The sequence below is a fragment of the Remersonia thermophila genome, chromosome 1 (assembly GCF_042764415.1).
Source record: "Remersonia thermophila strain ATCC 22073 chromosome 1, whole genome shotgun sequence".
Taxonomy (NCBI): domain Eukaryota; kingdom Fungi; phylum Ascomycota; class Sordariomycetes; order Sordariales; family Chaetomiaceae; genus Remersonia; species Remersonia thermophila.
In genome coordinates this window covers 2,398,825-2,423,546 of record NC_092217.1, presented here as the reverse complement: position 1 = coordinate 2,423,546, position 24,722 = coordinate 2,398,825, and the positions used below count along the sequence as shown (strand labels likewise).

The following is a 24,722-nucleotide window of genomic DNA, read 5'->3' as shown; positions in this document are numbered from 1 at the left end:
CAAAATGATCACCCGTTTCATCACCGACGTCACGACGCGCTTCAACCCCTTCAGCCCGCAGGCTCGGTCGGCGCGGCTCTTCCTGTCCTTCCTCCCGCCGAACGCGCGGTTGTCGGGCGTGAATATCACGACGCAGCTGCTGCCGCGGCACTCGGCCGATCCGCCGACGTTATACGTCAAGTTTAGTACGTCTCTCTCTCTCTCTCTCTCTGTCTCCCCTTGAAATATCTCTCTTCTCCCGTTTGGGAAGAGGAGGAAGAGCAAAAAAAGGAAGAAAAACACCATCATCCCTTCCAACCCTCCATCTCCTCAGAATTTTCTCTCTCTCTCTCTCTCTCTCTCTCCCTCTCCCCTGGACCACAATGCTGACAACGCAACTTGCCAAACGCATAGAGGACGGCAAGGAAATGAACATTGACTGCACCAAGACAAACATCAAGAGCATCGTCGAGGAGGTGGACCGGCACTCGCGTATGCTGCAGAAGAACGCCGATCTGGCCGACGGGTAGTCGAGGGGCTGAGAAAAAAAAGGAGAAACAAAGCGCATGACGATGGGAGGGGAGGCTTCGGCCACGAGGGTCGGGGTGGATTGTGTACTACACCGTACAATCATGTATTCTATGTCAATGACCATGTAACCAGGGCATTGGGAGGCGTTTTTTTTTTCTTTCTTTTTTTTCCTGTTGATTGATTGATATCTACTTTCTCTTCTTTCTCTCTCCATCTTCTGCATTCGAGGATGAATACACTTTGCTGCAACTTCCGCAAGGCAAGAAGGGACTGAGGATACCTCACGACATGGGACAACGATGCATCAACAACAACATGCAGCAGCGACCAGATCCAAGGGACATTGGCCATTCGTCTTTCAAGTGACTACCAGCATCTTTTGTACTTTTTTACTCGTGAGACGACTTGGTCGACTACAGAGGACGGCCTCGCCAGAACGCACGCCCTCATTCGGCGGCTCCCTCCTTCTAAGCAGAAGCGCCGCTGATGAAGAACCACTTGTCGATGGAAGCATCGATGGGGGCAGGAGGCAGCTCCTGGTTCTGGGGCAGAGGCGGCAGCTGGTCGGGCGAGACGCGGCTGGCCGAGTGACCGACGGTCAGGTTGGTACTGCACACGGTGTTGTTCGTTCACCTTGTCGTCAGCAAGAGGTTAGGAAGAAGAAGACGGAAAGAACACGTACGTCGAGATGCCGCCGGGCTGGGTCTTGCCCGTGATGAGCTTCTCCCAAGCCTCGTTGCACTCGCGAATCACGTCGAGAGCATACTGCTTGTTCTTGCACTCGCCGGTGAAGGCGAACTGGTTCTCGGGCTTGCCATCGGGGATCTTGTAGATGCGGAACCACTCGTTGGTGGCGCGCAGGAGGCCGGGGAGGTGGCGCTCGACGTCCTCGACGTCGTTGAGCTTGGGAGCCAGCGGGTCGTTGACGTCAATGACGATGACCTTCCAATCCGTCTCCTCCTCGTCGAGCAGGGCCATGACGCCGAGGACCTTGACCTGCTTGACCTGGCCCGTGTAGCCGACCAGCTCGCCAATCTCGCACACGTCGAGCGGGTCGTTGTCGCCCTTGGCCTTGGTCTCGGGGTGGATCGCGTTGGGGTCCTCCCAGGTCTGTAGAAACATCAGCAGCTGTTCGCCCGGAATGTGTTTTTTTTTTTTTTCTTTGGTAGGTCGAATCACATACCTGAGGGAAGGCGCCATAGTTCCAGAGGTAGCCCTTGTGGGGGAAGCAGTTGCGGACGTAGCGAAGCTTGCCCTTCTTGGTGTCCTGCTTGATGGGGTTGAGGAGCTCATCCTTGGAGATCTGTCCAGGCCAACCAGTCAGCACACCAACGTCAACGGCAGGGCACGGCAAGGCAGGGCACGGCAATGGCACGGGTGGGAGAGCGGTTTATGTATGTGTGTGTATGTGTGTGTGTTGCTTGAAAAGTGCAACAACCGAGAGAGAAAGCGAGGGTGCAAGAAAACATTGAGGGATCCATTGACATGAATCAACAAGGCAGGAAAGAGAACTTTCCGCGAGAAGGGGAGATGGGCTCAGGAACGCACCTCGAGCTTGGCGTTGGTCCAGCGGGGAATCTCGACGATCATGTTGAGGATGGTCTGCTCCGGGTTGGCAAAGAGGGGGATGTCGTGGAAGGGCGAGATGGGGACGCCATCCTTCTCAATGTAGACGCGGTGGTCGAGCGTGTAGGGCGCGCCGACCTTGCGAACGGTGTAGCCGGACATTTTGTTGTTGTTGTGCTTGCTACTGCTGCTGCTGCTAGCGGTGCTGGTGGTGCTGGTGGTGGTGGCACTCGAGCTGTAGCTCCGAGCGGGGTTGGTTGGCAGCTGGGTAATGTGTCGGGCGATTTGGGCTGTCCTCGAGGAGGCGGCTGCTGCTGCTGGAGGGGCTGGCAAGCTTCCTCTTTTCAATTGAGCGACCGCGGGATTTGTTGCAGACACGGAGCGAGAGGAAGCAGGAGAAAAAGAAAGGCCGGGTCCGGAGGCGGAGGCGGAGAGGGTTTGAGGCGGGGGAGGGGCAATCGCCGCAGCACCACCAGCACCACCAGCAGCCACAGCAGCTCCGCTCGCGCTGGCAGCAGCAGCGTGGAGTGTGGGGCCAACCGGTGACGCCAGCCCGCGGCGCTGTGATTGGTCGGGCCAAGGCGCATCCGTGGATGCCATGGATGGCACAATCCGACCTGCAGAGAGCCGCAACGGAGATGAAGCAAAAAGGGACCCGTTCCACGGTGGATGCGCGGGCGTCGCCTTGGCCGTGGTCCTGGGCGCGGGCGCGGGCGCGGGCGCGGGCGTGGGCGTGGACGTGGACGTGTGGGTGAACCGTCGAGGACCAGGCGAGTTGGAGTGCGCAAGCGGAATCGTCGAGAACCACCGAACGTCCTTCGTCAAGCTGCTGCTGCTGCTAAGTCTCAGCGTCGACGACAGCCGTCTCGCACTCAACGATGCTCCACGAGCGGACTGCATGCACACAGCAGACAAACAGGATAAGTCCCTGGGGATGGGTAAAGCGGATAGTGGCATGGAACTCGTGCGGGCTCGCGCTCTGGGTTTTATTGTCTTGGAGATAAGCAGGGTGAAACCGTGGTTTGACCGCGGCTCTTGGGAGTGATGCTGTCGCCGAAGAACGCCTCTAGAATATCCGAACGGCCGAGGACTCGGCAAACAAGGGGGCGGGGGGGGGGGGGGAAGGTGCTCACTTGGCCACGCACCCAGCTGATGGTGATGTTGGCTTAGCTAGGTTTGAGCAGAATTGAGGGGTCTCCGGTTCTTGGCTCCAATTTCAGTCTTCCATGGAATTGCTTGCAAGTCATCTGGTTCTGGAGAAAACTGGTATCTTCAAGCTCACAAGCTGCACGGCAAGCTCGAAACAGCTCTCAACCCAAAATCCATCCGGACGTTTCCAAGTCGCTCAGCCTCCCTGTGGCTTAGCTGTGGCTAGATTCTTGGCACCGCATCTCAGGTCCCGTCTCAAGACCTGGAAGCAGCGTCACCATCCGCTTACACAGTACATCGTACACCCTTCCCAAAAAAAAAAGAAAAAAAAAAACGAGCCAAATGCCAGAGATGGACACGTTGAGAAGACTGCCTAATACCTAAACGTGCATTCATTCATCATGTTCATTGATCATTCATTACGATTAAACAAAACCATACCTACCTACAACCCTTCGTCGTGCTCCGCGCAAAGCCGAATATGCTCCCAACCCACCCAGCCAGCCAGCCCTCCCGCCCGTTGTTGTTGTTGTTGTCATGTTTCCATATTACGCCGTTCCCCTCTCCCAACCGTTATCTCTGGCTGACCAAAAGAAAAAAAAAGCCTTCTGGCGTTGAACAAGAAAAACAAAAAAAGGGGGGGCAATCCATGGGTGTAGCTAGCTAAGCCATCATTTGGCCTTTGGTCTGCCGCTCCCCCCAAGGAGACCAAGTGGAAAAGAGAAAAGAAATAAAGACAAGACGAAGCATATACCGAAACTACTTCAAAACAGCAGAAACGGAGCTTCAAGGCATCCCCAGAGGTTGACGATATTCCCCAACCTTCCTTCCTGTGTATTCCAAGCTCGCAGATGTGGCCGTGGTCCAACACAGGCCAGGAGAAGCAAAACGAAACTGGGGCCTCGCAATGAAGGGAATCAAAAGAAGCAGGAAAAAAAAGACGTGAGAAGGAAAAACCTTCGCCCCTCATGATGAGTACGAATACCCCCTCGCCCTCGCCGGCGCCCTCATCCAGAACGGTACGCCACAACTCACCACCGCGACCCCTAACGCGCTCTAGCGTTCCGGGATGTGCGACTTGGCCAACCTGCCGCCGGCGCTAACGCGCTTCTGGAGCCGCGCCTCGCGCTCGCGCTGGGACTTGTCGCTCTGCTGTCCGCTTCCGATCCCCGCCGACGAGTTTGAAGAAGAGAGGCCGGACGGCCCCGAGAGGTCATACGACCCGGACGCCTCGATGGCTGCCTTCCGGCCGCGCTTCATCTCGATATAGGCCTGAGCAGCGACGCTGAGCGGGACCTGGGGTAAGGAGTCGGGGATCTCGGCGCCGTTTTGGATCAGGAGCTCGGCAACGGGGAAGGGGACGGAGCGATCAACGGTGGGCGACGGAGGAACAAGCGGAGGCGAGGAGACGGAGGACGGCGGGGCAGGGTCGGCGGCGGCGAGGGCAAGGTAGACGGCGTGGGTGCCCCGCGACTTGTCGGTCACGTTGGGGTTGGCGCGGAGGGCCAGGGCGTAGATGATCTGTTGGATCTCGTTGCGTTTGATGGCGGCGAGAAGAGTCTCGTCCGCCGTGGCGAAGCGGGATAGGGTGGACGAGATGGGCTCGACGTAGGCGCGGTCCACGTATTTGGCCGTGATGAACTTGAGGCGCTGCTCCCGGTTGGCCTGGGGCGTGAGCTTGACGGCTGGGTCCAGCCTGGCTTCGAAGACCATGTTGGACACCCTATTGCCAACGAGGAGAAGCAGCTCGATGATGTCGGGCGTGAACGAGGTTGTGTCGAGGGTCAAAGAGCGGATCTTGCTGACGTGGGTGCCGAGCGACCGGTGGATGCCGCTGCACTCGATGCACACAATGATGGCGAGGTTGAGCGAAACCCATTCGACCTTGTTGCTGGACCCGCAATCGGCGCACCAGCAGTTGCCCTGATCGTTGTCGCGCAGCATCTGCAGCAGCTTGTCGGGCTTCTCCTCGAGGCTGCTGGCCCGGGACGTGCTCGGGCGCGCCCCGACGGTGGTGCGCCGGAAAGGAAGGCCGCTCGCGCCGTGGCCGGCTGACGGGCTCTTGCCCGCCAGCATCGAGCCAATGTCGACCCCGTTGAACCCAGCATCGGAATGGGCCGTTGGCGGCTTGTCCTTGATGCCGCGACCCTCGACGGCGCTTTGCAGCGCGTTGTTGATGGCCATGATCCAGTTATTCATATCCTCTTCGGATGTTGCTTGGTAGACACGCTTAAACTGGGGCGTGATAACCTCGAAGCAGAAGCGGCGGTCCGCGTTTCTGGCTTCCCGGACCGACGCGAGACGCAGATCGATGGGATCCATATGCAAATCAAGCTTCTGCTTCCAGTTGCTGTACTCGGAAAGCTTCCCTTGGTCGAGGACGATCCAGAACCTGTCCATCCGTTAGCAAATCCGCAGCCGACAATGAGAGAGGAAGAGAGAGGAGCAGCTTACTTGTGCCAACCCTGCTTGTTCAGGTTCCGCGGGTCGACATGACTGCCCGGCCGACTGAGGGCCCAAAGGAGGCCCTCCTTCCTATTGGGGACCTCCTTGTCGCCTTGACCAGCCTGGCTGGGATCCCTCTCCTCGAGATCGCGGATGCCCTTGAACTTGTTGTTCGGTACAGGGCTGCCGGCGCCTTGGGCCCCGGGAGACTTGGCAAGGTCGGCGGCGGGCGCGGTCACCGAGTTGACGGAGCGAGTGGGCTTAAGCTGGGACCCAGTGCTGTCGGAGCGGCCGATATCCGACTCAGACCCCGAGGGGGCGGCCCCGTTTGAGGGGCTTGGCCCGGTGCTCAATCCCAGGGCGGCGGCCGCCGGCTCCGGCTCGCTGTAGGGAAGGGTGCCCTTCTCAAGGAGCCTCCGCTTTTCCTCGCGCTCGATGCGCTGGTATTGGTACTCCTTATCCGCCTCCTGAACTTCGGTGAAAAGAGCGTCGAGCTGCGGGAGGAGCTCGTCCACCTTGGCAGCCGTCTTCAAAAAGGCGCGCGCCTGGGCGTCGGCATACTTGGTCAAATGAGACAGGATCTCCTGCTCCTTGCGGCCTCCCGAAAGGTCCTGCATGAAGGACGAGTAATCGAAGCGTTTCAGCTCAAAGTTCTTGCGCTTGGTCTGGTACTTGGAGTCGCTCTGCTTTGCCTTGACCGAATCGTGACGCTGCCCCAGATAGCGGCTGACGTAGGCATAAAACTCCTTGCTCTCCTCTTCGAAATCGCGCTTCTTGGACTCGGCCTGCTTGATGTCCATCTGGTACAGCTTGTTGACGGGGTCGATGACGATCTTTTGCATGTTGAGGGCGTTCTGCCGCTCGTACGCCAGGATTTCGCGTGCGATCTTGTCAAAGTAGTGCTCGATGGCGGGCTGGACGGCGTTCGCGTTGGTGGCCGCCACGTCCTTGAGCGCCTCCATCCAGGCGGCGAAGGCGTCGTTGGCCTCCTGCTGCGCCTGGCACACGGCCTCGGCCTTCTTGATGAGCCTCTTCATCTGCATCCTCATGTTGCCCGTCTTTTGCTCCAGGGCCTTCATGGTCGCGCGGAAAACGGGCCCATCGTCCGACAGGGTCATATCCTCGGTCGGCCGAGGATATGACACGTCGATCTTGATGGGCTCCTTCGGGGGCATCGCCGCCGGGGGTAGCGGGGTGGTCATGTCGGCAGTGGGATTCTGCGGCGAGGTGACTTCTTCGTGCTCCGGGATTGGGCTGATCTGGGACTCGACCGACTGGGCCGACACGACGCGGAGCTTAGGAGGCGCGCTCAGGAGCGGCGGTGTGGGCGAGCTGGGTTGGCTTAGGTATGGAGAAACGTCTACAGGCGGGTCAGCTGCACCATTCCTACGCATCAAGGGCTGGGAGCCGGCGGCACGCACTTGCAACGTAGAAGGAGAAGGACGCCAGGGTGATTAGGCGGTGGGCGCGCTGGTCATACTCGACAAACTGGAGAGAGGGTTAGCCGGCCCATCCGGGACGGAGAGCCATGGGGGTGCGGGCCTAACTGACGCTGCAGGTGTTCCTCCAACCGCCGCCGCGGTCTTCCAGGGCCTTTGGTGGTTTCCATCGCCACGTCCAGTCAAACGTGACCGAGGGGCTCCCCTCGGTCGAGTAGCTGCCCACCAGCGAGACGTTGGGGTTCTTGTGGAGGTTCGGGTCGGCGTGGAACTCGCGGGTCACCAGGTTCTCGACCTCGCGCGGTGTCGAGGCAAACACAAAGGTCAGGCCGTTGATGTTGGTATCGACGGGCGCCACCGTATCGGCCCCTGTGGCGGGGCTGTGGGCAAAGGCCTGGGATCGGCGGATGACAAAGGTAAAGGTGAAGACCAGGTCGTCGTCGTTGGAGAGCTTGAGGAGGAACGAGGGTCCGGCGCCATGGTGCGTGTGTTCGGAATCCTGGGCACAAGAGTCAGTCCGGCATGTCCACGTGCCCGTAGGATGCTCCGGCAGGTTGAGGGGCGGAGGGGAGCTTACAAGGACAAAGTCCAGAGGTGTTTGATCGGAAGGGCTTCGTGATGGAGATACTCTCGTGGCTGGGAATGCATTTGGAACGATGCTTATGGATGTGCGCCGTTTCGGACTAGCGATGACAACGGAAGTGATGGATACTGAAGGCGACGGCAGTTAGCAAGGGCCAAGGAGGCGGAAGAGCAAAACGGTTGCGCATGTCCACCCGGTGCATGTGCCGGCGCACGGGCGATGCGCAGGTCGTGGAACGGAGGGATCGGGGTCGGGATCGGGGATTGGAGTGTCCGATGTTGAGGGAAGGTATCGAGGACCAGCCATGGTCGAGCGTGGCCTTTGGTCGGTGGCCGAGCCGTGCGGTGCATCGACGGTGATCCCAAGGGGGGGAGGGAGGAGGGGGTGCGGCAGATGATACCAACGCCAGGAGAGCAGAGAGAGAGAAAACGAGAGTCTTACATCGATTCTGGTCTCGCAGGTAGAGAGCTGCGCCCTCGTCGGGAACGCTGCTAACGTTGCCCATCTCGGCGCCGAAAGGGTTAGGTTCGGGAACCTAACGGGTTGGCGGATGTGGCGGAGAGATATGGGTCAAATTGTCGACAGAGAGACGAGGCGGGTAAGGGGTGACGGGATGGATCGAGGGGAGCGGGACCTGGGATCTGGGACCTTGAGATGGACAAAAGAGATGCAGATGACGAACCAAGCGGTTCGTTTCGCGGCGCAGCGGGGTTCTGGTCCCAAGCTGGTCCGATCAAGGGTTGTCCCAAGGGTTGTCCGAGGGCTGCCTTCACTCTCTGGCAGGGGGCGGTTGGTGCTGGCCCTCGTGGACAGGGGGGCCGGGGGGGGGGGTGGGGAGGGGCCCTTCTGAAACCCTGGCCCTGAGCGGCCAGACCAGCGACCAGCGAAGCGGCCAGTGTGTGATCCGTAACGGCCCGCTTCCAACTGCCTTCTACCGCTTCCAGTGTCCGACCGATCTGCAACGTCAGGCTGTCGGCTGTCTGGAAGGGCCGTCGGCCACCTCTTCAGCTGCAGAGACGGGATTGCATCGTTCAAGCTCAGTCAATCTCGGGTCCCGTTTCGTCGACGCCGCAGCCAGGAAAGCCACCGCCTCTTTATTTTGAGGTATTCAGGACACCTTTCCATTTCCCTAATGAGGAACGTGACCATTCCACGTTGGTTCTTTACTTGTTGCTTGTCACAGCAACAACAGCAACGACAAACCCCCAGCAGAGCGCCGGGAGGGAAAGATACGCAAGATCTGGTGTGCCTAGGTAGCGAGTTCGAGTCATATGTTGGAGCTCGAAATGCCTCGAGTCGGCCGTGGGCTTCCGAATGGGCTTTTCCTTGCCTCATACTTCCCCATCTCACACCCAAAAGCCTGGCACGTGTCTTGTCCTGACGGTCTCGTGGCTTGGACCCTTGGGCTGTTGACCCTGTGACTTTTTCTAGCCATCAACACGATGAATGACGGTGCACATGGTTCTTGGCCGGATGACGTTGTGTGCGCAACCGCCGAGAAGGTCAGTCGGCCAACGAAAATGGAGACAACGCCCGCCCGGCTACCTGAGGTACCTTACCTTTGGCCGATCAAGGCCGCTGCGCATTTTCTGTTGGTACCTACCCTCAGGTACATGGGAGGCGAGTGTCGTCCAACAAGACACAGTTTACGTTTCGGGTTTGAAAGTCAAGACGCCTCGCACCCCCAAGGGCTTGCATAGGAACAAGGCCCAGGCAAGCGCCAATGGAGTTGCTTTGTGTTTTATTTCGTATGTATTTTTGGACCGCCTCGGGAGGAATCGAAGCCCACACATCCATCGTCGGAGGGATAGACTGTGCATCGTCGAGCCGCTCTTTGCCACATGCGTACTGCAAGCCACAGTTGGCGATAACTATTATGGGGTCCATCGAGTTCATCTGGCCCTCTCCCCGCCCCGACGTTGTCTTGGCTCATGTGGCTAGCAAGGAGGTGGTGCAGGTTCTTCCTGGCTTCGCCGAATGTGGATGTGAACTCATACCAAAGAATACACCAAGCCCTGCAAAAGGACAGCAGCAGCAGCAGCAGCAGTAGTGGTTCCTTGCCTTGGCTACGTACACCAAGACGGGAGTATGCACTCTTGATCAGACGCTTGTAGTAGATCGCAAATGAAACGGTCCTTCTCGCATCACACCACACAGGACTCTTCCAGGTTGCAAGAGAAAGAGAGAGGCTTTCGGCCCTTTGTCCGTGTTGCCCTGATCCTGCTCGTGTTTTGTTGATCTGTTCATGCTTTCTCCTGATTTGGACCCGGCTTGTAATTTACGCCGTGGCAACCGTAACGTTACCAACCAAACCCCGGTCGCCAACGCGTCATGTCTCGGCCGCTGATGGGCCGGTGTGCGCTTGCTGGAGGGAAGGCGCCGGCATCCCTGTTTCGGGTCCTTGGGTCCTGATTGACGGCGCCTACCCCTCCATTTTTGGCATCTCCCCTTCTGCAACGACGACCACTTGGAAACCTGCGACGTCGTATGCCATTCCCGAGGCCCATCCTCGGACCCCCAAAGACCTTTTCGACGATTCGGTTGATTCGCGACATCCCACAGATACGCCACCCTACCGTCGGTTCAAGTTCCACCTTCAACCTCACGCCGGCCTCCCCCAGGGCCTCTCTCGGCTGCCAGCCATGACTGTCGGTCGGCGCTTGGTGAACTAGCTTCCCCCCCCTCTCCCCTTCGCAACGCTGTCCGGCCGGATCCCACGCTCGCCGCCGACCCTTTACCAAAAGGACGTATCCCTCCTTGGTCCCGTAACCTTCTCCCCGTCAACCTATCGCCGCCCTCCGCCCTCCGCCCAACATGTCGACGGCTTCGCAGCCCTCGTACCACCCGACAAGCCGCGTCGGCAGCATCCAGAGCGTGCACGGCTACGAGCACCACCGCCCGTCGGTCAAGACCCGCGCCGCCGCGGTCACCTACGACGATGCCTACTCGTACGCCCTCCGCATCGCTTTCCTCCGCTACCTTCTTCAGCCCCGGAAGAAGAGGAAGGAGTATGTCAGAGCCTCGAGGCCCACGCACCACCGCACCAACTCGAGCATCAGCGAGTTGATGAAGGAGCTTGTCCCCTCGGGCTCGACCGCCACGGTCAAGCTGCCTTCGGGCTTCCGCCATTCCCTGGAAAAGCGCATGACAGGAGTCCTCACGGGCACCGAGCGCATGCCCGGCTACAACGACGCTGCCGTCAAGCGCACCTTTGCCGAAGCTTACACGGCCTTCACCGCCAAGGACTTCCAAAAGTCCATCGACAAGGACCGCAAGGTTGAGCCCCTCGTGCTCATCTTTTACTCGTCCGCCACCAAGGCCCAGGGCCGCGGGAGGCCCCCCGAGGACCACTCGTGGAAGGTGCTCGTCGACAGGCACCTGGCCCTGTTTATCCGTCTGCTCAGCAGCATCCTCCGCGACAAGGGCGACGCCGAGCTCGTCGCCCGCCTGAACACGCTCGAGAAGAAGCTCCTGAGCAACGAGCAGAGCCTGTACCTCGATACGGGCCAGCAGGACCACTCGTACGTCGAGGTCGACGTCCCCCTGAGCTACGAGGTCAAGGACATGCCCATGGTGCAGCTCGTCGCCCGCATCTTCGGCGTCTCTCTGACCCAGGCCAAGGCCGACATCGACCGCAACATGTCATCCTGGACCGAGGAGGCCGCCCTCCAAGACTACAAGGCCTACCAGTTCCGCCTCTCGGCCGGCATGGCCGGGACCCTGCGGAAGCAGGACTTTGATGTCGACGAGGCCTTCGACGAGTGGAGGAAAGGCGAGACCCCTCACCTGGCCAACATCTTTGCCGAGATATTGAGCGTCCGCCCGGACCTCAAGGGCGGCGCCGGGCCCGGCAACGACAAGCCGCTGCCCATCCGTCCCGTGTCCATGTACGAAGACCAGGCTTACGCGGACCTGAGCCGCATGCTCTCCAATCCGGACGCCGCCGCTCCCAGCCTCGACCCCTCCTTGGGCCTGGGCTCGCTCACCCTCCACGACACGCCGGCCACTATCCGCAGCGTCGACGAGCCGAGCTACACGTTCATCCCTCTCGATGCCATCTCCGTCTACAAGGTCATCCTGCAGTATGCCCTCTCGTTCGACCAGCTCCACTCGGACCCGTCGGCTTCCAACCCCCTTTCCGAGGAGACGAACGAGCTTCTCCGAGAGCTCGCCGTCCGCTGGCGCATCCCGCAGTTTTCGCGCCACGTTGCCTTCGTCGAGGTCACGATCCGCAAGTTCTTGGACCAAGAGCTGGCTCCGGAGCAGCTCTATGACTGCCTGGAGCTTGTCAAGCAGCCGCTGGAGGAACCCAAGAAGCCCGTCCCCATCCAGTGGTACACGGCGGGCCTCGGCGACATTGAGCCGAGCCGCTGGACCATCGCCGACTTCGCCGCCTACCAGCAATCGCTGCGAGACCTCCACGACGCGCTGTTGCGAGAGCTGTTTGCGCTCCTGGTGCGGTGTTACGAGCCAAAGCCACCGACCGTCGGTGTCGTCATGGCCTTGCTCAACGACCACGTCTATCCCGAGCCCGCCTTCTCGCAGCGGCCCGAGGATGCCGTCGAGTTCACGCAGCACCTGGACCACGGCCTCCGCCAGAAAGCGGCCCACGTGTACCGGGAGTTCCTGGACGCCCATATCCCTCGCAGCCAGCGCGAGTGGGACTTTGGCCATGTGGTGAACCTGGGCAAGGCCGTGGTCGAGCTCGCCGGCAAGATCAAGAAGCGTTACCGCAAGAACCCGGAGATTATGGGCGCCAGCCCGTTCCGGGCCCTGGTCGAGACGGCGCTACCAAGCTTTGAGGAAGACTGCCACGAGATCATCAAGCGGGTCCTGCAGACCTCCAAGGAGACGGGCATCGAGATCGACATCCAGGACGGCTTCGACCTGTACAAGGAGCTCGTCGAGATCCGCAAGATGCACGCCGAGGCGCTCCCGGACAAGCCCTTTGGCTTCCACATCGAAGGCCTTCTGGAAGGCTTCGTCTGGCGCTGGATCAAAAACGTCGATGACAAGATACCGGGCTTTGTCGAAGAAGCGATTAAACAGGATGCCTTCAGGGTGCGCACACGCAACCCGGACGACATACCCACCGACGACGAGCGCCACAGCGTTTCCATCATCGATATCTACACCATGTTTGGTCAGACGATAGACGCGCTGCTAGAGCTCGAGTGGGCCGACGAGGTGCAGCTGGCGCGCTTCATGACGGCATTGGCTAGGTCGTTCGCTGCCGGGATAGGCCGCTATTGTGAGATTGTCGAGCAGCTGTTTGCCCGCGAGATGGATCGGCCGAGCGCCCACGAGGTGGCGATGGCCTCCAAGTCGGCGCAGGAGAGATTCCTGCAGTACGCCAAGGACACCTGGAGCACCAAGGATAAGATCGAGCCGTTCCAGTTTCTGGCCCAATCGTTTGTCAAGTTCAACAACGTTGAATGGGCCATGCAGTCTCTGGACAAGCTCGAGAAACGCATGAACGTGGACCAGTGCGCCGAGCTGCTCAACCGGGTGGATGGTCCTAAGCAGACGGGACGGCGGCCGGCGCACTACGTCTTCACCGTCAAGATTGTGGAGGGCGAGGATCTCAAAGCCTGCGACGCCACGGGGTACAGCGACCCCTACGTGGTTCTGTGCGATGAGTACCAGAAGCGCCTTCACAAGACGCGGGTGATCCCCCGGAACCTCAACCCGCGCTGGGACGAGTCGGTGGACATTACGGTGTCAGGCCCGCTGAACCTGATTGCGACCATCTGGGACCACGATATGATTGGGGACCATGACTTTGTCGGCCGCACGTCGCTCAAGCTGGACCCGGTGCACTTTAGCGACTACCTGCCAAGGGAGTTTTGGCTGGATCTCGACACCCAGGGAAGGCTGCTGATCCGGGTCAGCATGGAGGGCGAGCGTGATGATATCCAGTTCCACTTTGGCAAGGCGTTCCGGCACCTGAAGCGGACAGAGCGGGATATGGTGCGCAAGGTGACGAGCAAGGTACGGACGGGACGACCCTGGCATCTGACAGACAGTATACAGCAGTGAAACAGGCTAACGACTTTCTGCAGCTCAACATGCACATCAACACGTCGCTCTCGCACGAGACGCTGCGCGGGCTGCTCAACAAGGGCATCGGAGCCTCGGTGGCCAACTTGTGGAAGAAGCGCCAATCGACGGTCTCGACAAGCGTCACGCCAGCGGAGGTGGAGGCAGCCCTCCAGCCGCTCTTCACCTACTTTGACGATAACTTTGCCATCATGAAGCAGACCCTCACCGACGCAACCATGATGGCGGTCATGACCCGCCTCTGGAAGGAGGTTCTCCTCGCCATCGAGAACCTCCTCGTCCCCCCGCTCTCGGACAAGCCCTCGACGCAAAAGCCGCTCACCCAGGCCGAGATGGACGTCGTCTACCGCTGGCTCGAGCTGCTCTTCCACTTCTTCAACGCCCGGGACGCCGCGTCGGGCGAGGTCTTGGGCGTCCCCGCCGACGTGCTCAAGTCGCCTAAGTGGCACGAGCTCGCGTCGCTCAACTTTTTCTACTTTGACTCGACCGAGAACCTGATCCGCACCTCTGAGCGCATGGCCGCCGCCAACGCCCAGCGCGCGCAGCAGCTCCAGCAGCAGCTCCGCTCGCCCAACCCGAACCGCCTCTCGGCCCCGATGGGCGTCGCGGCGCCGCCGGCGGCCCCGTCCCACTCGCACTCGCTGTCGGTGCCGTCGGTGCCGTTCGGCAGCCTCGGCACCATCCGCCGCGGCAAGTCCATCCTCATGTCCCGCAACCTGGGCACCATGCGCCGCGCCAAGGAGGAGAAGTGGCGCGAGGCCCAGGCGGACCCCTCCGACGATATGATCCTGAGGATCCTGCGCATGCGGCCCGAGGCGAGCCACTACCTGAAGGAGAGGCAGAGGCAGAAGGAGAGGATGGCGGCGGCCGCCGCCGCCGCCGTGATCGTGCGGCAGAGCGTGACGCAGGGGTTTAATGGCGCCGGAGCCTTTGGCGGTGCGTTTGGCGGGCAGCACCCGCACCAGGGGTATGGCGCGGCGTATGGAAAGGGGGGGTTGCCTAGACGGTGATGTCTTTGTCTGCCCGTATGTTTTGTTTGGGCATTCTTGTTTCGCGGCTTGCAGTGTTTGTGGTGCTTCGTTTCCCTGGTTCGCGAGACGGTTGTATTGGCAAGCGATGGATCGCAGGAAGAGGGCCTGCGGGCGTTTAGGAGCAGAACGATGATAATGACAGCCATAATACTAATAATACCCTGGTGGTTTGTGGCTTGTTGGCCAAACAGGCCTAACTCAGACCCGTGGCACGCAGGGACGCTTTGGGTTGGTGTTATGCCCATCATGGATGCTGACGTTGATGGAAAGGGGAAAGGTCAGAGAGCACGGTAGCAAACGAGGATGGGGCGCCTGTGAGATGCCTGGTGGAAAAGGATTCAAATGCATTCCCGTTGTAACTGTTTACCTATGTTTCATGAAGTACCAAGAACCGAGCAACTAAACGACCAGGATATTATAGATCAGAAATCCCCAACAGGTCCGCGGAGCCCAGACAGAATCCCTCATGCCTGGAATCCCCCCAAACAAGACTCCTCCTCCAACTGAGCGTAATAGTTGCAAACCATTAAGATTCCATATGTTGCTCGTTCGGATATCATTTTTTTCAGCGCCCATCCATCCACGCCGACAAGAGAACCAATCCCTCCAACCCAGAGACCACATATACCAAACCCAATTCGCCACGCCCCCCTTTCCTCATCTAACTGCCTTCCTTCCCATTGGCCTTGGCCTCCCCCTTCTCCTTCGGCGGCTCGGCCGCAATGTCCTTGGCAGGATGCTTCGTCGCATCGTCATCAGCATCGAACAATTCTGGATCTCCCTTCCCACCCAGCTCAATAAACTCGCGGGGATCCCTATTATCATCGGGCCGCATCTCGCGAGGCTTGTTGGGTGACGCCTGGGACTGGTGGGGGATCGCAGGATTCTTGGTGTACACCTTGACATCCGGGCGGCCGGCACCCGCGGGGACGCGCTCCGTGACGTGGACATCGTTGACAGAGCTGAGGAGGGTGCGTTCGCGGAAGGGGGCGCGGCGGCCCATCGCGAGTCCGGCAACGCCGGCCACTAGGCCGTAGGTGCTGTCGTTGAGTCCTGGAGGCTTGTTGACGATCCAACCGTCGGCGAGGCACTGGTCAACCGTGTAGCGCTGGTCCGGGTTGACGACGAGCATGTGGTCGATGAGCTCGACTGTGCGGGAAGTTAGTTTCGGTGGGCTGCGGAAACGACAGGATGCGGGAGGCGATACGTACGGGCTGGGTCCTGAATGGGATCCCAGTACGGGGATGGGTAGTCGTAGAGTCCCTGGCGGATCTGCTCGATCAGGTCGTACGGGAACTTGTCGCTCCGCAGCTCGTCCGAGAAGGGCGGGAAGCCGCAGAGACAAATGTAGAGCACCACGCCCAGCGACCAGATGTCAACGGCCTTGGTGTACCTGCGCTGCCTCCCCTGAACGAGAATCTCGGGCGCCACATAGCTCGGCGTCCCGCACAACGTGGTCGTGAAGGACGCCTCGCCAACGATCTTGGCGAGGCCGAAATCGCCAATCTTGACGGTGAGATCCTCCTCGTCCATGAGCAGGATGTTCTCGGGCTTGATGTCACGATGAACCATATTGCGATCGTGCTGGCCAGGGTTAGCGGTGACGCTGCAACGACGTGCGGGATGCGGGAGATGCATCGCTCACCAGGTACTTGATGCCCTCGAACAGCTGGACAAACACCTTCCGGGTCTGAGCCTCGGTCAGCTTGGTGTGGGTCGAAATGTAGTGAAAAAGCTCGCCATGGGGAGCCAGCTCCAGCACCACGTAGAAGGCCTCGGGCTCGTTGAACGTCTCCTTGAGAAACAGGATGTTGGGGTGGCTGATTCCCATAAGCATGGCCACCTCCTGATGAAGGCCATCGTATTTGGTCCCCTGGTCGCCGCCGGGAGTCTTGATGAATTTTTTGACGGCGTAGCACTCGCCCGACGATCTCTCGCTGCACATGAACACCTGGGCAAAGTGGCCGCTCCCCAGCTTGCGTCGCAAGCTGTATTGCTGGTCGAACTTCTTGCCCTGACGGAGACGAGGGTATCGGAAGATGAAGCCCGCGCTGGCGCTGGTAACGGAGATTTCGTCGCCCTCTTCAAGCTCGCGGCGGTCGTTTCGTGACAGGTAGGCCTCGTTGACGTAGGTGCCGTTGGTGGAAATATCCTCGAGCACCGCCACCGTCTTCTCGCCCTTGTTCTCGGTGAAGATCAGGCAGTGGCGGTTCGACACCTGCGGGTCGTCGACCCGAACATCTGCCAGGGTCAGCACCCATCCATCCTCATGCGTCGGCGATCTGTTGCTATGGCTGCCATGGTACTCACCGCATTCAGAGTGTCGGCCGATGATGTACCCTCCAGAGACCGCGACGCCGCCCTTGGGCGATTTGGCGGAGTTCCGGCCGCGGGAGCCGCCATTCCGGCCGCTCGAGCCGGAACCAGCCTCGTCCGGAGGGGCCATGTCCTTCTTCTTCAGCACGACCGGGGCTCGCACGAAGCGGGTGTCCAAGGGAAGGAGGTAGCCCCAAACGCCGTCTCTGACCTCGTCGACGCCCTCGACCAGCGGAGCGTGCGGGTCGATATCTTGCTGGCTGAAGGCCTGCGTGTCTTGAGGCGGGGAGCTGAAGCCGTGGGTTTGGGAATGGGACTCGTCTCCGCGGCGGCGGGTGACCTGGCTGGGACGCTCCTGGGGCGGCGTGGCCGTAGCCTCCTTGTCATCTTCGGTGGCGGGCTCGCTGGCGAGGTGGGTTGCGGGCGATGGCAGGTGATGGCGGTCTTGGACGGGGGTCTTGAGGGTGTCGTTGGCGGCCCGTTGCGACAGGCGCTCGGAGCGGCGCGGCTTCTTGAAGGACTCATGCTCGTCGGCGGGCGAACCCTGCAAGCGGAGAAGGATTAATTGGCGGAGCCGGGCGGGCGGGCGGGCGTGATGCCGTCCAAGGACGGGGTGCTCGCGCAAGGAACAGCGAGGAAGCACCTACAGGGACGCGGCCTCGCTTGAGGTGGCTGCCTTCGGCCCGTGGAGGCATGATTGCAACCTCCGAGAGCCTAGAGACGGGCGAGGAGGGAGGAGATGGTCGGTTACGGAGCAGGCAGCGCTGAAATGGGCAGATGGCAGGTCGATAGCTGGCTGTCGACGGTCCAGCAATGCGTTGGTCGTTCGGACGAGCTCAAGGGTTTCCTCTGGGACACGGCCAAAGGAGGCAGGGAAAGCGGTTGGTGAGGGAGCAGCTGGCTCCCCGCCGAGAGGAGGGAGTAGCTGGGCGGATGGGAGGAGGGTCTTTTGTTTTTGTCTTTCTATGGTGAGAAAGGTCCCGTCTGATGTGCAAGGCTCGGATGAAACCCTTTGGCACAAGACACAGCAGGAACAGCAGCAGGAAGCATAAGCCCGGGCTCTGGGAGCTGCAAAAGACTGGAAGCAAGCCGCGTCTCGGGGGAAGCCAGCTCGATTGGACACGACGCGGCCCCAACCCTGGGTGCCAAGGCCAGGGTCGAACGGGTCCGGGGGCCTCGGGGATGCATACCGTGACACGGCCCAACGAATGATGCGCTTGCCAAGAAGGCCTTGGCTGCTTCCGAGAGGCCGCTTCTGACCTGGTAGGGCTGGATTTTGGACGATCGGCTGCGTCCTCTGCCTGGTTTGCTGCATACTCAGTACTCACCTACTGTGTAACTACTGTGTGACTACCTATTTGCTTGCTTTCCTGGGCTGAAGGTACCTAGGGATGCTTCGACGAAACCACCGTCACTGTCAGACTGGGCACCTAGGTAACCGGGACCCGGAAGGGACAACAAGCTGACCCATCCAAACGACAGCAAACTCCAACGGTCTGTCAGCCCGGCGTCCCCAACATCTACCTGGCAGTTCACATGGATGGGGAGCTGCTGCTTTCGGTGGACTGGGTGTAAAGCCCGGGGCTCGCGCTCGAGGGAACCGTGACTCAAAGCCGCTGCTGTCTGCCTGGAGGGATGGGGCTATTTGCCACCCACCGACCAGGCTACGCCAGGACGTAGACCTACCTAGTACATGGCATGAAATAAAGAATCTACTAGTCCAAGTCCAAAGCGAGGCCTTTCCATTGGCCACAGCCAAGATGTCGGTTTCATGATGAAAAAAAAAAAAGATTGTCTGTTTGTAGAACCTACCTACCTTTAGGTACCACCTACCTCCGGGTGCCTATCGTACGCTGTTGTCTTGTTGTGTCGGATGTCATGGAAGACCTGACATGATGGAGCTTGGACGCCCCTCCATGGAAGGTTGCACACCTACTCCATCTCACGATGGCAAGATGTCAACCAAAGAGACAACAAACCTAGAGTGTAAATGACAGCCGAGACAACCTCTCAGACATTTGTATTCGCCATGTCGTCTTTCCAAGTGCAAGAAGCGCACGAGCAGTGCATGATGTGCTGTATCCTGCCTTTGTTGTTTTTTTGTTTCCTTTCTTTCTTGATGAACCTGCCTTAGGTTTACCGGAGGGAACGAGGTGATCATGGAATTACGCAGTAACTTGCTATACTATACACAGGACGGAGCATGGCGCAGACCCGCCTGTCCCGTCCGGGTCCCATCGCCCTCCCATTCTGCCCCCACCCTTGCACCTTCACGGCTTGCTGACCCACCTCGTCTGCATTTCCCAAGACTGCCTAGCGCCGTCTTCACGTGACCATCACCGCACAGAACAATCCCTGGCCAAAGAGACGAAAAAATGGAAGCCAATGCGGGGCAGTTGGGAAATTCTGACTCCGGGGCAAACGAGGCCGACGCGACGACAAAGAAGCGCCAGCCTCCAGTCCGCCATCCCCCCCCTCCGGGCACTCGTTCGCCCTACGACTTCCACGACGCCAGGACTCCTCCGTTTCCCTACCGCCCCAACCAGCCCGGCGACCCCCACCCGGTTCTTCTCCAGGCCGAGCTTTCTCCCAGGGTTTGGAACCGAGTTCCCCGAGGCCCTGACGCTGCCGGCTCCGACGACACCTGCCTGAGCATTTCTCCGTGGCGGGACGAGAATCACTGTTACGACGACCCTTCGGCCGCCGACCTCTCGTCCTTTGTTGACCTCGGCATCGTCCAGGAGAGGCTTGACCACGCAGCCCGCTACTTTGAGTTTTTCGGAAGCGCCACCTCCCGCATCCCTTGGGTTTCCAGCGGCACCATGGCGACCCCGCAGCTTCTCTTCGTCGACGGCACCTTTGCCGAGCTGGCCCAGGAGATTGCCGACTACCTCCAGATCGGCGATTCCGTCCGCCCGCTTCTCGAGCAAGAGAACCACGAGGAGGCCCTCCAGCTCATCGTCAATGCGTCCAGCGCTCTCAATGCCACCCCCGAGAAGGAGTTCACCGGCGCCTACAACCTCCTCATCCACCTCGTCCTCCAGTCGTCCGACCCCAAGAAGTATCTTCCCACCGTCTGCGGCAACCTCCAGAAGCCCATCACGTCGTCCCCGGCCCACGGCTTCACCCTCGCCGCCAACGCCCTCAGCACCATCTTCAACCTCGTCGAGCCGTCCAACCCGGTCCGTTTCCATGTTCTTCTCCAGATCACCCGGTTCCTCCGGCAGCACGGCCAGTTTGAGCTTCTCAAGCCTCGGTTAAAGAACCTCGAGGCCTGGTTCAAGGACTGGAACACCGCCGAGGAGGACCAGCGCAAGCTCTACGTCGAGATCTCGGAGGCCGCCGGCGAGGCCGGCGATGCTGAGTGAGACGGACCTCTTTTTCCGCTTGTTGGAGCTTTTGAACCACCGCTGACCAGCGCTTTTCGCACCTTGCCGCAGGGAGTCGTACCACTACCTTCTCAAGGCCCTGGGCACCGTCGACCGCGACGACCAGGAGGAGATCACATCCGAGGAGGTGCAGAAGCTGTCCCTGCAGGCCGTGCGCCTGGCCCTCCTGTCGCCGACCCGCTTCGACTTCCAAGATCTCCGCGCCCTGCCGAGCGTACAAGCCCTCGGCGACTCCCACCCCGTCTACGCGCAGCTGCTCGACATCTTCACGGAGCAGGACCTCGAGGACTACAACGACTTCAGAGACGAGCACCAGGGCTGGATCGAGAAGGAGAACCTCGACCACGAGAAGCTGCAGCGCAAGATGCGCCTGCTCACCTTTGCCAGCCTGGCCGCGAGCACCCCGAACCGCGAGATTCCCTACGCCAACATCGCCAAGGCCCTCCAGATCCCCGCCGAGGACATCGAGATGTGGACCATCGACGTGGTCCGCGCCAAGCTGGTCGAGGGCCGCCTATCGCAGCAGCAAAAGGTTTTCCTCGTCCACCGGACCACCTACCGCGTCTTTGGCGAGAAGCAGTGGCGCGAGCTGGGCACCCGTGTCGACCAGTGGAAGTCGGTCACCGACCGTCTGCTGGCCGTCGTCCGCAAGGCCCAGGCCGACGCCGAGGCCCACCGCGAGCGCGAGCAACAAGAGCTCGAGCGCAAGCTGGCCGACGCCAACCTCGGCGGCGGTGGCGGCGGCGGCGGCGGCAAGGGTGGGGATCGTCGTCGCGGGCCCAAGCAACCGCGCACCGACGAGGATGATTGAGCGGGAGAAAAGAGAAAACAAAATAGACATAGCATGGAAAGGACTCTGAAATTTTGCACGCACGAGCAAGGGTGGAATGGAGGAGGCCATTGCACTTCTTGCCTGGTCGGGTCGGGTCGGGGTCTGGTCTTGGAGTTGGGTGGTGGTACCTACCTATGACGTCGTCGATGATTCCCGGATCTCTACCAATCTGCATGTGGCCCATTGAATGCCCGCCCTCCTTGGCTCCCTCTACCGAATCAATGTCTGTGCTTTGACCGTCCGCTGGAGTGCCGTATTACTGTATCGAATTCCTGGTCCCACCGCCCCCGGACAACGGCCCGGCACCCCATCGCGAGGGCAAGATGACTTCCGAGCCTCCCATCCGGGCTTGCCTGCCTACCTGATCCCCTCGCCACCCAGGTGCCCGAGTCCACGCCCTCCTTCGTCTTGGGCAACCGCGCGTTTCGTGTTGCGGGGCTGCCGGCGGGCCGGGTCGTCGAGCCCGGCGTGCTTCCGTTCGATATGAACCAGGGCGAGAGGCGGTCGTGGCGGGCGGCCGTGGGTGGTTTCGACGCGCGCCGGAAGGGTCCTCGAGGGAGGGGGCAAAAGAAGGATGAAGATGACAGACTATCGGACCGCGACGGTTCCACAGCGAACAAGCTGGCTGGCTGGCAGGCTGGATGGCTGTTTGTTTTGTTCAAGAGTCACCATACTCTTCCACCTGTCCTACGGGCATGTCAAGGCAGGGGAAAAGCACAATCAAGGAGCCGGTCTCGGATCTGCAAATGGCCTTCAACATTACAACCCCACCCTCGTAGCAGGTGCTCCGGCCTCCTTCAACCATCCCCTGTTCCCCTGCCGCCCTTCCCCTCTTTCCTTCTTCTATATCCTCTATATATGGGTGTTTAAAAACGACAGGATCGTGCAGAGGGGAGGTGTTATTGTCTCCCGTCCCAGGATAGTTAAAAAACAAAAATAAACCGGATAGGTGAGCGCCCGGGCACGCTCAGAACTTGTCCCCCAGAGCCTTGCGGAGCTTCTCGCGGGTATCCGAGTAGACGTGGTCGGGGGGCGGGGTGGCGTCGACCTTGACGACGCGGCCCTCGGCCTCGTAGTGGCGGACCACGGGCATGCTCGTCTCGACAAAGGTGCGGAACCGCTTGCGGATGCTCTCGGCGTTGTCGTCGGCGCGGCCGCTCGTCTTGCCGCGCTCCAGCAGGCGGCCCTCCATGACGGCCTCGGGGCAGTCGTAAAACAGCACCAGCTTGGCCGGGCAGACCACCTCCTCGAACTTGAGCGCCTGGTCCATCTTGCGCGGGAAGCCGTCGATGAGGAACCTCGCCTTCTTGTCCGCCGTCTTGTCGAGCGTCGCCCGCATGGCGTTCTCCAGCAGGGCGATGGTCACCTCCATGGGCACAATCTCGCCGTTGCGGATGCAGTCCTTGATCAGCTGGCCGTACTGGCTGCCTGGGCGTTCCTGCTCGGCACGCAGGAGGTCGCCCGCGGACAGGTGGGTGAAGCCGTAGTCGCGCACGAGCCGGGCGCATTGCGTGCCCTTGCCGGCGCCGGGGCCGCCCAGGACGAAGAGGACGGTTACGTCGTCGGGGGAGAAGGCCGGGGTCGCGTCCGAGCCGGCCTTGGAATCGGCGTTGGGAGGCATGTCTGAAGCGTGGCGGGTTGCGTTAGTGGGGTGGTGGTGGCGGTAGGGGAGGGGGGAGCTCCAAGATGGTGTGATTTGGGTGGAGGGGCTGGATATTAGAGCGTTTGGAGAGACGACGTAAGAGAGAGGGTGAGACAGGAAGAGCAAAAGCATGGCGGTCGCTCGGCTCTCGCGCATCGGGTTTGTGTAACAGCACGGGAACACCCTTTTCTCTCTCTCTCTCTCTCTCTCCGTCCTTCATCTCGTGCGGTCTCCCCTTGGACAGAACCGTCAAGGGCTCGGGCGGATGGCTCGCTCACCTTTACGCCTGCTGACCAGCAACATGTACCCTCCGCTTCCCATAGCAATGACGATCAGGAAGGGCCAGAACTTGATCTGCTGGTTGCCGCTGGTCCGCGGCGGCGGCTTCGGACCGGAGCTGTAGGTGCGGCGGGCGAGGGGCTGGCGGAGCACCGAAGAGGACGAGGACGAGGACGAGGACGAGAACCGGGCCGTGGCGCGGCGGGAGGTGGAGGCTGCAAGCGAAGAAGCCTGGCGCGCGAAGGCGGCCTGGCACTGACGTAGTTGGTGCTGCGGTTGCTGTCTGGTTGGCAGCGTCGGACCACCGCTCACGCGGGCGCCGGCGCGCATCAGCTGCCGCCAGGCTTGGCGGGCTGAGACAGCAGGTGTGGTGCTCATGATGGTGGTGGGATTTGCTGCAGCAACAATGGGAGCAGGGTCGAGGATCGAGGATGTGCGGTCCCGTCGGTCGGTTCGCACTGGGTTGTCGTTGGCTGTATCGACGTGGTTGGTGTTTTAGGGGCTGGGAGGAATCATTGGCTCCCCAATGGAAATTTCCGAGATTTGTTCGTCTGGTTTGGGTTCCGTCTCGTCTCGTCTCGTCTCGACACGCGCCCAACCTGGATCCCCCCTGTCGGGAGGGTGGGCTCCCGGCACCCATCGCTCAGGAACCTGCAGGGCCCGTTGACAGGGCTGCGTAGTTGGCTACGCTATTGCCTCTTGATGAATGCTTGCTACTCATACACCATAGGCCGAGAAATGCTTCTTGATGAATAGACACCTTGGATTGCTCATCCTCCGTTTTCTCTGACAGTTTGCTACCAGAGCAATCTGCAGCTTCTTCCGCATTGTCACAAGCATCACAATTGCACTTGTCCATGGTGTACTATGGTCATGCTCTGTCCCACCTGGACATCGGTACCTAACCTGGAAGGCATCATTTACACCAGGCGGTGCGATGGGAAACATCCCTCAAGGGAGAGGAGGGAGGGTTGACTATGTACATATCTTGCTGCCCTTTTTCCCTGGTCCACGGATCAACGGATGCAGGGGTGGCGTTCATGTATTACATAGTGAATGGGTGAATGGGTGAGATTGAAGAACCCAAAAGAACTCAAAATCCGGTATGATGGAATGATGGGTTCATGATTGGCGGCTCTATCAAACCACATGTCAGACCATGTCACCACCGCTTACCCACACGACACACACACCGGCACAACCCAAGGTTTTTTTTTTTTTTTTTTTTTGGTTTGGTTTGCCAGTGAAAGCTGCTATTTGGTATCTGTCGACTAGCTGCCCGACCTTGGACCTCGACCTTCTTCATCTCTCATCAAACATCTCTCTCTTCCAGAGAGCAGAGTCCAGCCCTCGAAACTTCTTTGTTGTACATACAGTTCACCTCCCTGCTTCGATATCCAAGGTCCCGCCCATTACACGGATGTGAAAACAGACCCCTCATTCCCATGATCGACTTTGGTATTTCGCCCGCAACGCCGTTG

The 24,722-nt window shown here is 60.1% G+C and overlaps 7 protein-coding genes across 7 annotated transcripts; 3 read left to right on the top strand and 4 right to left on the bottom strand.

Moving 5' to 3' along the window:
- Positions 1-4: 4 nt before the first annotated feature.
- Positions 5-509, top strand: VTJ83DRAFT_683 (mitochondrial 54S ribosomal protein mL53; the record flags this gene model as incomplete). The annotated part of the gene is made up of 2 exons (XM_071013584.1): positions 5-185; positions 394-509. 2 exons carry the CDS (start codon positions 5-7, stop codon positions 507-509), a joined length of 297 nt encoding a protein of 98 aa, XP_070870036.1.
- Positions 510-977: 468 nt separating this feature from the next.
- On the bottom strand, positions 978-2,238 carry VTJ83DRAFT_682 (uncharacterized protein; the record flags this gene model as incomplete). Its single annotated transcript, XM_071013573.1, has 4 exons — positions 978-1,119; positions 1,193-1,620; positions 1,694-1,813; positions 2,059-2,238. 4 exons carry the CDS (start codon positions 2,236-2,238, stop codon positions 978-980), a joined length of 870 nt encoding a protein of 289 aa, XP_070870035.1.
- A 2,043-nt stretch (positions 2,239-4,281) lies between these two features.
- VTJ83DRAFT_681 (uncharacterized protein) lies at positions 4,282-8,197 on the bottom strand (the record flags this gene model as incomplete). Its single annotated transcript, XM_071013562.1, has 6 exons — positions 4,282-5,617; positions 5,680-7,030; positions 7,092-7,158; positions 7,222-7,608; positions 7,687-7,820; positions 8,134-8,197. 6 exons carry the CDS (start codon positions 8,195-8,197, stop codon positions 4,282-4,284), a joined length of 3,339 nt encoding a protein of 1,112 aa, XP_070870034.1.
- A 2,309-nt stretch (positions 8,198-10,506) lies between these two features.
- On the top strand, positions 10,507-14,762 carry VTJ83DRAFT_680 (uncharacterized protein; the record flags this gene model as incomplete). Its single annotated transcript, XM_071013551.1, has 2 exons — positions 10,507-13,683; positions 13,755-14,762. 2 exons carry the CDS (start codon positions 10,507-10,509, stop codon positions 14,760-14,762), a joined length of 4,185 nt encoding a protein of 1,394 aa, XP_070870033.1.
- Positions 14,763-15,444: 682 nt separating this feature from the next.
- On the bottom strand, positions 15,445-17,794 carry VTJ83DRAFT_679 (uncharacterized protein; the record flags this gene model as incomplete). The annotated part of the gene is made up of 5 exons (XM_071013539.1): positions 15,445-15,932; positions 15,995-16,367; positions 16,429-17,024; positions 17,094-17,643; positions 17,747-17,794. The coding sequence occupies 5 exons, from the start codon at positions 17,792-17,794 to the stop codon at positions 15,445-15,447; spliced, it is 2,055 nt and encodes a 684-aa protein (XP_070870032.1).
- Positions 17,795-19,921: 2,127 nt separating this feature from the next.
- Positions 19,922-21,299, top strand: VTJ83DRAFT_678 (uncharacterized protein; the record flags this gene model as incomplete). The annotated part of the gene is made up of 2 exons (XM_071013528.1): positions 19,922-20,463; positions 20,540-21,299. 2 exons carry the CDS (start codon positions 19,922-19,924, stop codon positions 21,297-21,299), a joined length of 1,302 nt encoding a protein of 433 aa, XP_070870031.1.
- A 988-nt stretch (positions 21,300-22,287) lies between these two features.
- Positions 22,288-23,619, bottom strand: VTJ83DRAFT_677 (uncharacterized protein; the record flags this gene model as incomplete). The annotated part of the gene is made up of 2 exons (XM_071013517.1): positions 22,288-22,943; positions 23,241-23,619. The coding sequence occupies 2 exons, from the start codon at positions 23,617-23,619 to the stop codon at positions 22,288-22,290; spliced, it is 1,035 nt and encodes a 344-aa protein (XP_070870030.1).
- Positions 23,620-24,722: the final 1,103 nt, after the last annotated feature.